The sequence below is a fragment of the Drosophila melanogaster genome, chromosome 2L, assembly GCF_000001215.4.
Source record: "Drosophila melanogaster chromosome 2L".
NCBI lineage: Eukaryota > Metazoa > Arthropoda > Insecta > Diptera > Drosophilidae > Drosophila > Drosophila melanogaster.
In genome coordinates, this window is record NT_033779.5 from 8640365 (window position 1) to 8659249 (window position 18885).

An 18885-nucleotide genomic window follows, 5' to 3' on the forward strand; every position below is an offset into this window, starting at 1 on the left:
CGTGTTGATTGCTCGCCGCCCAAAAAGGCCAAATGAATTTTAATTAATTTTTTAATTAATTCTCCGAAACCGCCAGCTGCCCCTTTTTACTCAACCGATAGGAATGATAAAACGAGAACCGCATAAATTCTATCTGCGGAAAAGTTTACCCCTTTAATTGTTGACCACCACAACTTGCGTCGGATCTTTTCTTATGTCATATTCTTTCTTTGCTTCTTGCAGAAACACGGTTTTTAATTTAAGCATACACGATCTCGTCGAGCAGCAGCGATTGGTCTGGACATCGCCGGAGGATGATACCAAAATGTGTCTCGTCAAGGGCAAGGATGAGGTGAGTGAATAGTCCAATCAATCAAAATATCTAGTTAAGAATTCAGTACATTTATTAATTTTGGTTAGAACATTGACATCCATCAACTTGAATTGGTTCTGCATTGAAGATTTTTAACTTTACAAAACTTTTAACGGATTTAAAATAGATTTTAGAATTTGCAGTTAATTAATCATATACACCTGAAATAATATTTTCGTGCTTTCGCTCCAGTTCATCTGCCGCTTTTTTCGATCTGTTTGTTAACTTTCCAGCACTTTGGCCTAATGGCCTTGCAATTCCCATTTCCATTCCTATTTCCATTTCGATTTCAACTTTGGCTGTTGCTTCCGTTGTCATAGAAATGCAAAAACAAGGCAATAAAGTGTTTCTCTGTCCTTCTCGCCATCTATCTTAACTTTTTTCGCGCTAAAACATGGAGAAACTATGAAGAAGTAGTACGCCATACAAGAAGAAATTGATTTATGCTACTTTTTCTGTTGTTGCTTCGTTCTTGTGTTTTTCTTCTTTGTGGCTAAGAAATCAAGGAAATTTATTGGAAACTCTTCACCACTGCAGTTGACCCATTAAGAAAATGCCAGTTAAGCACTGGCAAACGGGGTAAATTCAGACCGCAGGGAGCGGGCAAATCAAAGCCCGAGAGCAAACTTTTGCCTAATGGAAATGGCAAATATTTTGGCTTTCAAATTGTCTTTGTTGCTGGCTTTTTGTTTCGCCTTCCGTTTCCGGTCAACTAGGCCAAATACTGCGTCTCACTCACTCTAGTGAAACGTTGTTTGTGTAGTTGTCTTGAATTATTTATATAGTATAAAAGCTTTTTCATATTAAATGATTGAAATAATATTGTATCAAAACTGCTTATAATAAAATTGTATATATATAATTTTTATATAACATTTTTCTTTATACAATCACAAAATATGTGACCCAGAACTACAAATCTAATGAATTACTTTTAGGAATATATAGTTTTTAAATATTATGAGAGCACGAAAACCGCACATCGGTGGTATTTTCTATCCAAAATTTCGAGTGCCCCATCTGAACCCTTGACTGTGTTTTCTTCACCATTTCTGTGCATGCCCAAGTGCACTTCAAGGTTGGCTTTTTGCTCACGTAATTAGCCAACACTTGTTGGCTGGTCGTGCCAACAATTGCACGGCGAACAAAAATAGCCGGGGCAACAAAAATACGGCAAGCCAGGGCATTAGCAGGTGTAATTTGTTGAACTCAATTTGCTTGCCGGCTCCACCTGAGTGGTGGGGGGGGGGGGTCACTTTATATGTCTGTGCCCGGGTGGGTCGCGTTATTTATGGCATCAAAGGGAGGAAGGGAGAGTGGACTGGAGCAAAGTTTCTTGGGACCTTTGGCCATGGCGTGCTGCAATGCCATTTGGTACGGAAGGTAAAAACCTCTGAGAATAAATTGCAATTGTTTGGCTGGGCAGAAGAAATGAAAAGAAAAGTTCAAAATTTACAATTTTAATTAACCGACATTTTGGCCACTAATTTGGGTGCGAAAATGTCGAGTTAATCAAGCTGATAATCAGCAAAAGGACGCAAAAGCCTGCAATCTTCTCAATGTGAAATGCATTTAAGTCGATCCGATATATATAATGTTCTTACTCACGCTATATGAAATGTTAGTCAAGTGGTAAAATAAGTTTTCTTTAAGTCGTGTGATCTGCTAATTTTGATTTGTCCATACAAGTTTTCTTTTAGTTGTTTGGCAAATGTTTAATTTGTTGATTTTTTAAGTTAAATTCCTTAAAATGAGCAGTCAATATATGTATCGTAGTTCATTGCCGACATCCACAAAGCTGGTCATGGATGATTTATAAAATATTCAAAAGTGGTCAACGATGTAAAGCTGACGAACATAAGAGACAAATATTTTTTATTCAACTGGCTGGGTGTGTTGAACATAAGGAAACCAAATAAATCAAAGAGAAAAATGTTTTTGAAATGGTTCGTAGCCAGCGATGATTTTCGAAATGAGCAATTAAAGCCAATTAAGTTAAATCAAAGTAGGAATGCAACAAACAATTATGAAGTAATTTTCAATATTAATACACGAACCACAGAGCAACGAGAAATTATGCTGTAATTTGCATTATTGATTCCCGAACTTAAGAGAGTGGTTGTGGAAAACCGTACCGGTTGTTATCCTTATTAAATCGAACTATGACCTTAATCATTGAACAGGCCACAGAGCATCACCCACGTTCCCATTTGGCCTTCTCTGGTTTTACCATCCAACATTCGATTTGGTTTGCAAATGGCTTTTCCCAGAATCTGCCCTGCCCAGAAATACAATTCTGGGACCGAAAGTGGAATTGCAGTCGCCCATTGTTCTATTGGAAAATGCTGTTGAATTCATGCGGAGCTTACCAACACTTTGGCCTTCTTTGTCTGCCGGAGTTCCGGCAAAAGGGTTCTGAATTACCTTTTACCCTGAATATCCCTAACCGCATACAGCTCTATTAAGCAACTTGTTCTGGCTCACCATTTAAATTGAGCATTACCAGACTATTTTCAAACTAATTAGGTATTTAACTCTTACCTTACCATGCTAATTTTTATTAGATGTAATGAAATATATTACGAGTTTCGCCTTACATTTGGCACACAAAATGTAAAAGATAAAACATAGCTTAACAAAGCCAAAATCAAACTTCTGCAGAAGAAAAAGTTTCATTGTTCATTATGTTTCATTGTCAATGGAATGAAAAGTTGAAAAAGCAAAGGCAGGAAAATATTTTGACGGCTAACAAAACGCCCGCGGTTAGACGAAAATTTCGTAAATGATGCCAAAATATGACAAAATGAACCAAATTCAGCCGACGAGTAAAAAGCTAATTTCACTTCATAATTTTTAAAAGCTTTATTTGACTGACAGGAATTAGACAGCCGAAGGCCACTCCTTGATTTTCCAACAACCGCAGATTTATAATTGTAATTAAAATGTTTGCCAAATCAATATTCCCGCGTGGTATAATATTTAAAACAAAATAAATGTTTTTATTTAAAGAAAAAGAAACATATACTCACTCATGTTTTGGGGTGGAGCTACCATTTATGTGAAAAAACAATAATTAAGAATAATTTATTAACCATTGTACACAGCCAGTGGCAACCGCAAAATTTTGAAAGCAAATTAATAAATATCACAGTTAATTGCATTCTAAACATTGTTCGTCTATGTCTGCAATGCGTGTTAATTACAAGCGAAATAAGGGAAACTACGACTTCACAATCAGTCCTGGACTTTATGTTATTGTTTTGTAAAATTATTTAAATTTATGCTCTAATAGCTTGCCACACACAACAAGGATAGAACATTTTAATTATTTCACGAACAATAAACTAAATTAAATGGAAAACGAAATTTGTGCAAATACAAGATAGCGAAAGCTTAGGAAAAGTATGGGTATGAGCATAAATTAAAAAGCTAAGCATTTCTTAGGCATCTCTAATCAACTTCTTCAAGGACTTTTAAATTAGTGCACTTAAGGGTAATTAGCTATAAAATTGTATATAAGTGCTATACTTATTAGTGCGAACTTTAGGACCCTTTAATTGGCCTCAAAATGTAGGAAAATATTTAATAATGACATGAGGCAATACTTTGGTGGAGTAAAATAACTGGCGGTATATGAACGACCCCTCCTCATAATAAATGCAACTAAAAGACTGGCCTCATTATTAACAGGCAAACCAAATATTTAAATATTTCAGCGTACACAGGAAATGCAAGAGACACATAAAAGGTGTACAGTGGAATCAGCTGCCTGGGAGTATTTCAAATGATTTGTCATGTCAGAGTGCAAACACATCCGGCTGCAATGGTGACACAGGGGGCGCGGGGAGGTTGGTGGGTTTTGGTATTTGTAGTGGCGCCGGAAATGTCAGGCAACAATTTTCCACCACTATGGGAAAAGTTTGTTCCTCCTCTCCTGTTAAATGGGAGCAAGTTGCGCATTTGCCTTTTAATATTTATTGAGTTGCAGGTGCACCGCCCCGGCAACATTCATTGTTTGCTTTCGAAGTGCTTTTGCAACGCATCAAATATTACAATTTGCAAAACATTTATGCAAAATAGGTTGGAAGTGGAAAAGCAGAGCAAATATGTTTACACTGTGACCTCTTTAACCATTTTGGACACACATATTATTGCGCAAAATGACCTTACTTAATAACTAGCGAACTGGTTGAACTTTTCAAAATATTTGTTAATAGAGTATAGATGCCTTTTAGAAGTCCTTTTTACTTCTCTTTCTAAAGTACCCTTAGAGTCCATTCGCTTAAATTCTTAAACTTTAACATTTTCAGGAGGCCTGCCAGAACTACATCCGCATCATGGTGGTGCCATCGCCGGGTCGCCTTTTCGTTTGTGGCACCAACTCGTTCCGGCCCATGTGCAACACGTATATCATTAGTGACAGCAACTACACGCTGGAGGCCACGAAGAACGGACAGGCGGTGTGCCCCTACGATCCGCGTCACAACTCCACCTCTGTGCTGGCCGGTAAGTGTGCTAAAATTTAGTTTCGTTTTAATATAAAATTTTAATAAACAGTTAACTAAGAAATCAAAGAAGGATACTTAATAAAATAAAAGGGCAAAACAGAACAGGAACAACACTGCGTATGTGTAATTTGCCTGTTGTGATGAAGATAAAGAACTCATTAACCGATTACTTTTAATGATCCTAACTGCGCTAAAAACATAACAATGTACTCTGATGATGCAATTTATATATTTAAAATGCATCATTTTGAGGTCAAAGAAAAGAATAACAAAAAAAAACACGCATACGCCCCGTTGTCCATATCAACAATTTTCAACGAATTCAGCTGTGAATACTTTTTCTTTGTGCCTTCTTGGTTTTTTTCCCGTTTTGTTATGCCACTCGAATAATTTATTGTTCACAAGCATTTTGTATGCGAATTGTCCATTTTGTTCCGGCTGTTATCGCCATTTGCAATAAGAGAGAAAAACGCAAGGAATGTGACTGTGAGTAGACTCATCGTATTGCCCCACCGCCCAGGCAAATAAATCGCTTAAAAATTGTCATTCATCATGCGATGGCTGCGCAACCGCTTTTTTCAGGCTTGACTTCGTGAACGAGGGGAGCCGCATGATAAATTTTTAGTATTATTGTTCGGCTGCCGAATGGCAGACAACTGCAAATTATGTGCGAAATATATTTCTCTACCAACCCAAAACTGATAAAAGATTTCGAAATTACCTACATACTCGATATTTGATTGAAATTTATGGCCCCACCAGGTGTGAAAAGAAACTCGTTAAAAGTATATGGAATGAAAGGGTTTAATATCCATACGATTTGGATTTAGTTCAAGTGTGTAAATACTTATTATTTAACCTGACTTTATGCCCTCTCCAACTGTTATTTTTCTAAGTATTTCAACTTAAAAGGAGTGCAGAGTAAAATAAAGTTACATTTCTCCTAGTGACACTGAATGCGCCGTGCATATAGAATGAACTTTTATTTTCGCCACTCGTGCAACCCAAAAACTCAGCCAATAAACAAGCGCATTTGGCGCTTGCGACGGTTGGGGAAATATTTTGAAGCCCTCACTGCATCCCACCACCCATGTTCTAGCGCCTGCAAAGTCATAGTTTTGATAATATTTCCACTTGGCACCCATAAATCGACATTCTTTGCCGCCATGTTGTGAAGTTTTCGCGCAGTGATTTGTTTGCATTTCATTGTCTGCAGCCAGCGAAAACTTTTGCCAAGAGCAAGTAGGAGTGGGTCCGGGCATAGATAATATTGATAAACGTTTATAACTAACTTGAAAGTGTGTGTGTGTGTGATAGGTTTTGTTGGTCCGTCGGCATGAGAGGGCACCGAGTGTTGCCACAACTTCCGCCGGATGCAGCTGCCTTCCCCGTGAGTGTGTGTTGCTATACGTGTGTGTGCTTCTTCCTTCCACACACACACACACTCACGAGTGTGTTGGCAACTCGCACACTTTTTTACGCCCGTAACCCCCGCGCGCCACCACTCACCAATGTGGGTCATAAGAGTTTATCATCAACAAGCTGCCACATCCTGGCCAAAAAAGAAGCAGCCAAACCTGAAGCTGTTGTCAGCCGCCATTTTCTTTATTGCTTGCAGCCATTTTTGCGCCCATTACTTTCCACTGTGCTGCCGGGTATATCGAATTTGTACGTAGATTGAGTGGAGGGTTATATTGAGATTACTCCGTAGAGAGACCACCATTTTTGGCAATCACGAATGAACTGATTTTAAATCAATGTATAAATGACTAAAGCAAAGAATTCACTACTAGGTACACTAACAAGTCTCATCCGCTGCAGCTTTTAATTTTTTTCAGGCGTTTTCCCTCGGCCCCTCCACTTTGTTCTTCTTCTCGACTTTGATTTCCCTTCATGGTGCTAATATTAAATCGACATTTTTACATATAACCCCCCGCCAACCGACGAGCTGCGTCTTTAGTCATTTGCTGGCTGTCAGTTTTTCAGCGCTCGCCTTGCCAGGATTTAAGGATATGCGACGCGGATTGGGGAACGGTTAGCTGGGCCATGTTGTTTAGATTACAAATTGCCCGGACAGAGGCAAACCATAAAAAAAACCCCATCATGGTGGTGCACTAAATAACAACAACAATGGCAGCGAGTCTAGAAAAGTTTCCATTCAGAAATAAAAGAAAAAAAAAACAAGCGAAAAAAGTCGCCGAAAAACCAGAACAAGCTGAAAAATGTTATCAATTCAGTTTTTATTCGTGACAGGGCGTTGATGTCATGGGCTGACGTGGGCGTGGTCGGTAACTGGCACAAAAGTTGTATCCCCCACCCTGCCATTTTATAGCCTCCCTCCCCCCTCTTGTCCACAGTGGGCCACAGTTTTCTAACGCTTTGCGCAAAAAGTTCGTGGACACATTTTTGTGCCAATTTCGTTGTAAAAATATTGTTGTAACCATGATGAAGTTTTCAATTGCTTTTTCCACCAATATACGACATCTAGCCACCCACTTCTGTTCTGTTCTGTTCAGTTCAGTTCAGTCGAGTCCAGTTCCAACCGCCTTATCCTGTTCGCTTTCCTGGTGTTTCAATATGGCGGAAGGCATCTATTTTTGTTCGATTTAAAAAGTGCATGCGAAATAAATTTCAATCGCTGACAGTGTCACCCATCGACATTGGCCAGCGAGTACAAAACTTTCCCAATAAAAAATTAAGCACACCGAATAGAGGAGGAAACAGGAGGGAAAAAAAACATGGAAAAGCAAAAAGTTCTTATTTTGTAGATCCGGAGAAAATGGAAAGAGGAAACACGTATTAGCCGGCTTTGTCGTTTAATTTGTTAAATGTTTTCATTTGGAATAAGGGTTTGAGCGAGAACTGTTGAACATAAAGTAGAGAATGGGTCAACAAAGTTTCCAATGAGAAATCCTGAGTTTGGAAAAATTAAGCCAACAATAAGCAAGATTTCAAAGCAATCTTTCAAAGATTCCAAAAATCATTTAAAATCGGCTATTTTTGAATACCCTAAGACCTATTGGACTTTCCTTTGATTGAACCCTTTAGGCTTCGATAAGTTGAGATGTGTCAATATTTTACAAAATAATGGTACCGCTTTTCCCGCATTTCGTTGCTCTGAATATTAAACTGCTATCACGCTGATTTCAACCTCCATTTTGACCTTTTGTGGCACTTGAAAATATGGCTTAAATGTCTTACCAATTCGCACACGCCTCAGGAAACAATGCGAAGAATAGTAATAAATAATTTATAACTGCGCATTTGCCACATTAATCACGAGCCAACGCTGCTGTGCTGCCGGCCAAAAAAGAAGAGGCAAAATGGCCAACAGCGGCCAAATCCCTTGCCGGCAAAGTTTGTCCCGTTCCTCGAAAAGCCGACGCATATTAATTTCGGCACACTCCCCAATTCTGAAACCCCACTCCACCGCCGGTGTCCTTCGAATTTTCCCTCTGCACGTCCGTGGATTCTCAGGCACAGCGAAGCGTACAAATTGCCATCACTTGCGTTCAATTTTAGACTTTTCCAAGCAAATGCACAAACGCGATTAAAATGCTGACGAATGTTGGCAACAGGGGTTGGGGGGGGGGAGGGGACAGAAAGGGGCTGGTTGGACATTGGCGCCGCCGAAAAATGTCAAGGACTCGGCAGGACATGGCGTTTACGGTGACCTGTGAACCGGGAACACCATTGCCAAACGGTTCCAAGCTGCATTTGCATATCGCACAAACCGCTTCAATTTCACACCACGTTGGCACTTTTTCCCCTTTGCGACCGCTTTAAAGTCAACCCTCTCATCGATTAAATTTTTGATTTCGAATAATTTATTTCCGCATTTTAAGCTCACCTAGGGGAACGTCATTCAGATAATTCATAAGTTGTATAATTCAACTTTTAGAATCGTGGCCTTGAAGTAAATTATATGACACAAAAAAAGCTGAAGTACTAAGCAATATTTTGTCGAGAAAAGTGGGATTGCTTGAAATGATCTAATTTATTTATTTAATAATTAAGGACCATTCTCTCGCATCATTTGCTTCTTAGGGTTATTCTTACTGATGTTTTGGGTCGTTTGGACCGTGCGCACAGGGCTCGTTAAAAAGTAAAGGAGAGCTAATTTATTTTAGCCAACTTAAATTGGCTTAAGCGAATGACCAGAAGAAAACAAATGGCGCGTTATCTGGAAACCAAAGCCGGCTAAAAGGATAGCCCTGGTCAAAGTGCGGGTGCAATGCAAAATGAGAGCAACAACTATGCTAGTCAAAAAACAAGACCAGCGACAGCAACAACTGTCAGTTTCATTAAAAACAATGAAATCTGCTAAGAGCCAAAAGTTTAAATGACCGTCTAACAACTGCAAAGGATAAAAAGGACACCAGCGCGCACACACACACACCTAAAAGGGCACTCGAAAATCTCTTGAAAAAAAAAACCGGCAAAAAAGTCTGCAGTAAAATATGTACTCGAAAACAAAGTCCAAACAATAAACCAAATGGCGGAAAAGCAGAGAGAAAACGTTCGCAAAAAAAAAGCTTTATAACCCCAAACAAGCACAGCTTGTGACCCTTTTAAGCGGACAATGCGCGGACTTTTCTTGGTTCCTTTTTCCTATTTATTTCCTAAGACAAAAAAAAACATTACAAGAAACAATTAGCTGCCAAAATGAGGCCAAGAGGACAGACCATCTTTTCGTAGTTCAAAATCACTGGATCCTTGAAATAGGGACATAAGATTATGTTAAAAAGAAAGGTTCAGCTAATACGTAAAGTTTTCACTTTCAATTTCCGTTCCCATTAATTTAAACTGTTTTTGAAATGCCCATTTGAGAGCACCTCATTCGGAATATTTCATGTGTATTTTTTTCAAAGAAACTATTACAATACAAGGTAGTTAGTGTCAAAGTTCCTAAATTCGCAACAAAAACGACATACATACCATTAACAATGAAACACAAATGAAGAACGTTTCTCAAGTTGCCAAATCTCTGTCCGCCATTTTACAATAGAAACGCACTGAAGTGCTGCTCTCAGTGAAAAGATGCCACACCAACCAAGCTTATGCTTGGAAACATTTTCCCCAAACTACTTCTTAAGCATCCATTTTGGTGAAAAGACTGGAAAGACATTAACTTTTAATTCGATCGTTTATAAGCACAATGCAAAATCCCCAGCAGATGCATCTGGAAATGCAAATCTGGCCAAAGGGAGACCAAAAGCTGATAATTGCGGTGCGCCAATAAAAAGCGAATTAAGCTAATTGCCAAATTTTCAAAATCCCCAAAAACATTAGGAATTCGAAAGCACCAGCGCCAGAACAAAGATGGCCCAAAAGCAGCAAAAAGCCCAAAAGAGTAATGAAAGTGGAGCAAAATGCGAAACTGCTACAGAGAAGCGCACATGTTGCCAAAACTTTTCAACCGTTATTCCTCCCTCGTTATTTCCCGGCGTCTGCATTTCTATAAGAGTACAAGTGAAATGTAATTACAGCCAAAAATTGATAACACACAAAAATGGCAAAGAGAATGTGTTCCCTGGGCACTCAGCCAGCCTGTGCAATTAAAGTCAGAGGGCTTAGGATGGGGATAGCTTACTCTTCAAAGTGGGTCAGGCGTATAGTGTAATTAACCCCATTGATATGGCATAAAGTCCCATCATAATACAAAATTTCGAACAAGAATCGATCGGTTTGCCAGTTTAAGCCGACATTACATGGCTTGAAACTAATTACACAAAGTAAAGGATAAGTCTTTATAATACTATAATCGATTGTCCAGTATAAATATATTGCAAATCGCCTAAATATCATCTAAAGTACCTTGACAAACATTATCCTACGCCACGCTATGTTTCCGGCCATTTCCACAAAATTAAGCAATTTACCGGATTGCAACGAAGCAGACAATTGTACTTCAAAGGTCCATCTAGGAATGCATTGATATGCATAATGTAAGCGGGCACGGTTGAGGGTAATTAGTCCTAAGTGGGCTATTTAACTAAGGGCCTCGCACTCGACATATGCAGGCATGAATGAACGTAATTCAAGGCATTAAACAAGGGCCAAAAGCAATGTTTATATGCTTAGACCCTGAAAAATGGCAATTATAAGTGTGTGTTGGGCGCGAGTGTGTGTGTTAGATATATCAAATATTAAAAACACAACGTACCGGTAATAAAGCATTACCCGTTTTTCAGCTCGATTCCCGACGGTGCGCTCGTTATTTCGACCCTCTATCCCTGTACGTCCTGTCATTGAAAATGAGTGTAATTTATGTATTAGCGTGTGCGCGTGTGTGTATGCTGGCCGCATAATAAAACATGCAAAAATATGCAAATTGCCGCAGTCAACGCGATGAACTTTCATTACGCCTTGTTCCCGTCGCTCTAAAGAGCATTTTCCGCTTTCCTCGACTAGCCCAGAAAATCGATTAAATCACTTAAAGAGTTTATCGAACTTTATGCCACAGTCAGAAGCGGCGAAAAAAACGCTTCAAGCCGACCAAGACTTTGTGAGAAGCGCATAGAGGGGTGCAGTGTGCAAAAGAGATGGCGCACAGACATGGACGATGTGCATAATTTTTGCACGCTAGATTGTCATTTAAAATGAGTTAAGCCCGGGCAATTGCTGCAATGCGGAAAACTTCGCAAAGCCTCAGTCTGAGTCGGATTTTAAGTCCAAGTCCTGGGCGGTCGGTTGGACGTCGTGGGTCGTCAGGTAACTGGCGTTATAATGAGCAAACAATAAAAGCAAACGTCCCTGCACGAAATAATGACGAGAACGAGAAAGACAGCGTGGAAAGAGAAAGAGACAGGGCAAAGAACACACACAAACAAAAACCAATTAGATGCAGCGAGGACAGCGAAGGCCAAAGGTGGCAGCTGCAACTTTTCGTGTCCTGTCGATGTTGCGACAGTTCGACGGTTGCCTGCGGTGACTGGGGGGGGGGGGGGGGGGGAACTGGGGGCACGTCCTTTTCCCATTGTGCACCTTGTTAGCGAGGGCCAAAGAAAGCAGCTCCAGTTCAACCAAAAAGTATCCTAAATACAACTACGACAACGACAACCATCGATCGCTATGCTAATTGCATTCTCATTGTTAATTACAAGCATTTAAGCAAAAGTTCTTTCTTTTTTACAGCATTACAAGCTTTTGAACACGAAACTCGAATGTCGTGCAGGACTATTATCAATTAAATGAGTTGAATTCTAGAGGTTTCAAAATGTAAAAACCATTTTTTTTAACTGAAAAAGTAAAATAACATTTTATTTCAAGCATTTAGGTTGTGTTTTTTGTCAGCTTTTTTTTAAAATTCAGCAAATAGGTTTTATGCTTTTGATTTAAAAGTCCCTGTCCATTAACTCCACTTGGGGGATTGTTTTTATTGGCCGTTAGCCCCACCTGTCCCCCTTATGCTGCTCTAGCAACCCCACTTTTGACTACGGCAGCCCCAGTCCTTTAAAGGACTTTTCGGTACTCCCACCCACTTTTACTTTTCACTCACAGCGTGACTTTTACAGCCTCTTAATTTAAGCACTCGCCTGTCGAAGATTCAGAGGGTTTCTTCTTCCGACGATGGCTAATAGGAGCAGTATTTGGCGGGGTCGAAGGCAAAAATTAATTTGTTGCAGACGACGCTTTTAATGTGGCTTTGTGTTAAATTAATGTGCCACTCGCTTGTTCCTCGTTCGACGGATGCCCTCTTACATTTTGCTGCTCACGTTCCTGTCACGTAATTCCCATTTTCCATTCCGCCCCTCAGTGTACCTGCCACGCCCACGTGCCGCATTGTAAATTTGATAGATTACTGAAAGACCATCATAGGCCAAACCGAAAACACGACCCAAAATCACAATGCGCTCAACTTTGCAAGGCCATAATCATGGAATTCTATTCAGTTGCTACCCATCGCTCATTTACCTATTCTTTAGTAAAAATAAACATGTAATTTCGCCTACATGGTTTGCATCAATCAAAACTAACTAAGAGATCGACCATCAAGCATTGAAAAGTAATTTGTTTTGAACGTGAACATTTTACTGGAAAAAGAAAGTGTATATACTTTTTAAATAGATAACTCATGGTAGTAACAATAATTAAAGATAAGTTAGGCATTATTTGAATAAAACGACTCTTGTTAGATATTAAAATATATTATATACATACGCTTGACGTTTGCTGTGCCAAGTTGTGTGGTTGGAGTTGCTGAGATTTCGATGCCGAGACAGCAAAGCCATTTCCGGCCAGACAAAAAGCGGGAGCTCGGAATTTCCGTTTGCTATTGTTCGGGTTTGATTCTGTTTTTCCATATTTATTTCACTGGCTGTCTTTATTTTATTGCTGCCGGAGCTCGGCAAGGACAAAGCCAAAGCCAAAGTCTCTGACAAGCGCGAGCCAATTCGCTGCACAAACAAAAATCAAAACGAAAAACGACAGAATGAAAATAAAAACAAGAAAATCTCATTTATCTTCTCAATGTGGCCGCAGGCGCATTCAATGCCATCCAAGAAGACATGTCAAACTTCTCCCCTCAATGTTGTCGTTTAGCTTAATGGAATTTGTCGGCTAGCATTTAGTTCGCCAACAGGGCGTATGTGTGTCGGGCTTGTGCCCGATGTACAGCAATTGACAAATACTTTATAATATCCGAGCTGAATTTTCTTTAATGCATAATAGATGCAGTTGTAGTAGTACAATTTAATTGAACAAGTACTTCAGTACTTTTGTGCAGGTAATAGAATTACACGTAATTGTCATTTATCTGTGACATTTTAATGCCGAAAACGACTGTGTTTGTTGGACCACCATTAAAGCAAAAATATGTCTTAAAGTATTAGAGTTTACTAAAACAAGCGATTGTATATATCCTTGCTCTCTTTGCAGACAACGAACTGTATTCCGGTACCGTGGCGGATTTCAGTGGCAGCGATCCGATTATCTACCGGGAGCCCCTGCAGACCGAGCAGTACGATAGCCTAAGTCTCAACGGTAAGTTCCTGGGCGCGTTTGTAGCCACTTGTGGTAATTGAAAATGTCATGGACCCTGTCAGGATGGCGTTTCCGTTTTATAAGCGCAGTGCGAGTCCTGGATACGCAGACACAGCCCAGTATGCCGCCGCCCATGACTGGTGTCCATGGTGTCCTGTCGAATGTCAGTTTACGATGGCCCCGCGATTGCCTTTTGCATATTTCAAGGGCCTTGGCCATGTTCGGCTTCCATTAACTGAATCTGAATCCGAACCGACATGGCACGTTCGACTGTCATTTACCAGCGAAGATGTGCGACAGACTTCATAATTCATATTAAATAGCCCGTATTGGAAACAACTACTTGAGGGTTCCAAAGTGATTCACTGGAAATTTTTGGTTTCATTTCAATTTCAATTCCATTTCATCTCTGTGCTATGGTTGAAATTAACATATTTACACTTTGTCATTTAGGACACTACTGAATTTTAATTTAACCATTAAACTGAAATACGTCGTTTATTCAGAACCTTTGCATAAGAATGAACCCATGAAACCAATATCACCGACTGACGTCACATATTACCCGCCAATATCCATCATAAATTCATAGAATATGACAATATTTGAAAACTGACAGCTATAAAAATGTTTACAATCTTGAAAACTATAAATAAAATTTGATGACCAAACTTATGTGCCATTTCTCGTTTCGCAGCCCCGAACTTTGTGAGCTCATTTACGCAGGGCGACTTTGTCTATTTCTTCTTTCGGGAAACCGCCGTTGAGTTTATCAACTGTGGCAAGGTGAGTACACGTGCAACATCCAATCGAAGAGATTTCCAATCGATTTGGGCCACGAGCATCAGCAAATGCAATCAAACGCGGCGAAGATACAATCAAAGTTGGACAAAAAACAACTGCTGATGCTGGGATTATTTATGCTCCGCAGATTGTCGCATTTGTTGGTCCTCAGCATTCAGACATTTGCTAGCCCCAAGCTGAGCTGAATTAATATCTTATCATTCGATGGTCTTTTCAGGCGATTTATTCGCGCGTTGCCCGCGTCTGCAAATGGGACAAAGGTGGCCCGCATCGATTCCGCAACCGCTGGACATCCTTCCTCAAGTCCCGCCTCAACTGCTCCATTCCCGGCGATTATCCTTTCTACTTTAATGAAATCCGTAAGTTTATCTTTATCTTTAAATGAATGAATGAATTGAATCTTGCTGTGTTAATGAACAAGTGTATCTGACGTTTGTTATTAAAAATGACAGCGTCGCTCATCCAACTAAAATTAGTTTTTAGAATATTAATTAGTAAATTGCCGTTTGCCAATCACCAAAATAAAATTTAAATAATATTTATAATTGAAAGCAAACAGTTGAACTGCAGAAAATATGTTAAATAATGCATTGATTTTGTTTAAATGACTATCGTGATTGATTGATATATATTTAATCAATATTTTGCTAAGCTTATATAATATATTTAATTATTTTTGTAACATTTAGAATCTGCCAGCAATCTGGTGGAGGGACAGTATGGCTCGATGAGCTCGAAACTGATCTACGGAGTCTTCAACACGCCGAGCAACTCAATTCCCGGCTCAGCGGTTTGTGCCTTTGCCCTCCAGGTGAGTTTCCTTGCCACCGAATTGTTTCGTGAAATGGAAAATTAAATTTTGTTACCTTCATTTTCTCACCGCACAGGACATTGCCGATACGTTTGAGGGTCAGTTCAAGGAGCAGACTGGCATCAACTCCAACTGGCTGCCAGTGAACAACGCCAAGGTAAGAGCTCCAATTCTTGAGCATGAAAATCGCAAATCCCGAATTTCGTGTGACTGCACTACGGCACATCTGTTGCCTGGAAAATTTATGACTTATGGCCGGCTTGCCATAAAAATGTATTCTTCGCTTGGCACAAATTTTGCATTTGCATCTCCAAATGCTTTCGCCAATTTCCAGCAGATGACTGCACATGTCGCCATCGATTTGGGGTTTGCCTTCATTTGCCATAAGGATTTGGCACAGCAAAGGAGTAACTAAAGAATCGTCTTAAAGTTATTGAAGTATATATGACTATTTATATACATAGTTTAAAACAAAATTGGAAATTTTTATGCTTTCAATATGTTTTATACCTTCTATGTCTCGTTCTTTTTTTTAGGTACCCGATCCTCGACCCGGTTCCTGTCACAACGATTCGAGAGCGCTTCCGGATCCCACACTGAACTTCATCAAAACACATTCGCTAATGGACGAGAATGTGCCGGCATTTTTCAGTCAACCGATTTTGGTCCGGACGAGCACAATGTGAGTAACTGCATGGCAACATACGTATATATATATATGCACGTGGTCCTTATTTCGTTGCTTTCGTCATTTCCGTTTCCGGTGCGAGAGATATGTCAGAGCTCCAAAAGGGTAGTAAATAAATCCGTACTCTAACAAAGTGGCCAACTTCGGCTGGTTTCGTGGTTGTAGTTGATTTTGAAACACACGACACATATAACATATACTTGTGGCAACTCTTAAACTATTCGCTCAATTCATGAGTTTCACAGTTGGGTCTGTCGTCGCACACAAAATGCTCAAACTTACTGGCTTTCAACAAGCATATCCTGCCGTTGATTTGCCATCGTTTGGGTTTATTCCCTCCATGTTGCAGCATCTGTTTCAGTTTATGGAAATTCGATAAGGTGTTAGTCAGCGCAAATAACCGTAAACCGTTGCAACCTGAACTGCAAACGGAAAGAAAACGGGTGGATTGTTGCAATAAATTATTTGCCAGCGATTTCGCCATCTCGCTGGCCGGAGGGAGAATTTAAAAATTCAATTTGGTAACTTTTCCATGTAATTGAGCCACAATTATGGCGAAAAGCGCCGAGATGTGTGCTGGCAAAGTGGTGAAACTTTAAAGAGGTCTAAATCATAGGCGAGCCACTGAGCACCACTTGCGACTCGGAGTTACTGGTGCACAGTTGGGCATATTCAACCATATTTGCACAAAATATATATGGAATGTGAAAAAGAAACTAAAGGAAAAGTAATTTTTATTATAACATCCTATTGGATAGTTCATCCTTCGAATGTGTAATCAAAATTCAAGGATTACTCAACTAGCTCAATGACAAAATGATTTTTTCGAGTAGCAAGAACCACTGTGCCTAAATGGTAGCTCAGGTGGTTGGGGCAGCTGCAGTTGCCTTTGCGATAGTTTGAAGCAAACGAAGCGAGCCAGCCAGAAGGAAATGCATGGATGCGCTGAGGAGGCAACCCGTAACGAAAATATGTATGCACAACTGAATAAATTAGAATGAAATATGGAACACGTAGCAACAACGCAGTCTGCGGACCTGCTCCTGCATCCGCATCCCCATCCTGATCCCCATCCGCATTGGCATCGCTTCCACTTCCACATCCGCACATTTTCTGTGCCACATGAGCACACCACAACAAATGTACGTGGAGTGGGTGCATTGGGTGTGATGGGGCGGCCACTTTCTGCAACTGACTCACTGCATTTTCGGGGACTGGAGCAGCGGATGCTCCGCCCGAGTACGCGGGCGTGCATCGGAATTTAATCAAGACCCCGGGACACTCAATTGAAAGCCATAAAAATGCGCAAAAGTTACTTCAGCGTTTTTTTTCTTTTCTCATTTTGTGGCTCAGCTGTTCTTATATGGCAGAACGTCAACTTTTTGACTTCGTCTTGATTTAAATCCGACTTTCTTAAACTGAGATTTCATATTTGAGAGCGCAATGATTAGGCGTCATCGCCAGTCCATAAATCAATTTATTAACTGGGTCACAGATGTATCCGCCTTATTGAGGACAAGTCAATATTTAATCATCGCAAGGATGCATTCAAATGCAGATTTAAAACGCAAGTGATGTGTGTAATTGGTTAATACAATTAATTGGCAATATTTATAAGATGTAAGATGTGGCACAAAAGGTCAACTTAGGCTGGAAAACGTATTAGCAAAACATAGTTTTTTCAAGTTTTTAAATACTTAAAAGGCGCATTCAACATTTCGCTTTTCTGTCACCAGCCAGCGTAAGATTACTTTTAATTCCCTTCGGCTCTTGGCCGCTTAGTCTTTGAGCCAAGTCAAGCTTGTTGGGCAAATTCATTTATCATGTTTTCCAATTCGGCACAAACAATGCGCATAAATTATTCTCGAGTTGAAATCAGGGCGAAATGCCGCAAAACGAGAGCGTCGTCGATATGATAGGCTGGATAATGTGGGGGATTTATTGAACGCAAATGACAAAATCAAATCAAAAATTCTACAGAATTTATGGCATTTGGGCAAAACATAAATTTATTATAATTCCGTTCGTTTGGCCATCCCATTTCCGCTTCTCGAGTGCCAGCTGCCTGCGTGGGCGGTTGGGTGGGCGTGGTCGAAATAAATCTGGAAAAAAAAGGCAAATAATTTGCATAGTGGAACAGCAAGCAGAGGCAGAGTGCTGAAAGTTAGCAGCAAGTTGAAAGCCGTACCCGTACTCATGAAATGTCGACAAAAGTTGAATGTACCAGCTCGGGCTACGTTACAAATTGTTTCCGGACGCAGACCGGAAGCATCCCATATTCAACCGATTCCAGCCAGCTGGCTGACCATATCCCGTCTGCATCTTCCTGTCCCAAGATATCGCATTGTCCTTAACGTGTTCTTATCGCTTTCACTGCCAGGTTAGTCCAACGTCCAAGAGAGGTGGACAAATGACGACCAACTTCCCGCCCATTGTGTACCGCCCATTTGTCTGGCAAGTTGGCTGTCATCGTCATCGTCGCCCTTTGAACTCATCGGAGCGATACAAAAAGTTGGCAACATTTTTGCAAGTTTCAATTGCCAGAACTTTGGACTTTGACCCGGAGCAGGACGTGTTCTTGGGTCCTGTACTAGCATTTTTTCCCCCTTCTCCTGTTCACATATTTATTTTGCATATGCTAAAGTTTCATGAAGTACGTCAGCTTTAAAATTGTGTATATTTGAAAATTACAAACCTAAAAAAAAAACTAGTTAGTCCAAATTGTTAAGTAAATGTT

At 40.1% G+C, this 18885-nt stretch overlaps 1 protein-coding gene across 7 annotated transcripts in view; it reads left to right on the top strand.

Annotated features, from left to right (window-relative positions):
• Sema1a (Semaphorin 1a) overlaps window positions 1-18885 on the top strand; it is a 129895-nt gene that overhangs the window by 98218 nt on the left and 12792 nt on the right. For all 7 annotated transcript variants that reach the window (NM_135399.5, NM_001201802.2, NM_001273337.1 and 4 more), the window contains 8 exons: window positions 223-331; window positions 4663-4858; window positions 13741-13845; window positions 14543-14631; window positions 14867-15008; window positions 15339-15460; window positions 15537-15617; window positions 15997-16142. In NM_135399.5, coding sequence (NP_609243.3) covers window positions 223-331; window positions 4663-4858; window positions 13741-13845; window positions 14543-14631; window positions 14867-15008; window positions 15339-15460; window positions 15537-15617; window positions 15997-16142 — 990 coding nt within the window. The remainder of the gene's footprint in view (window positions 1-222; window positions 332-4662; window positions 4859-13740; window positions 13846-14542; window positions 14632-14866; window positions 15009-15338; window positions 15461-15536; window positions 15618-15996; window positions 16143-18885) is intronic.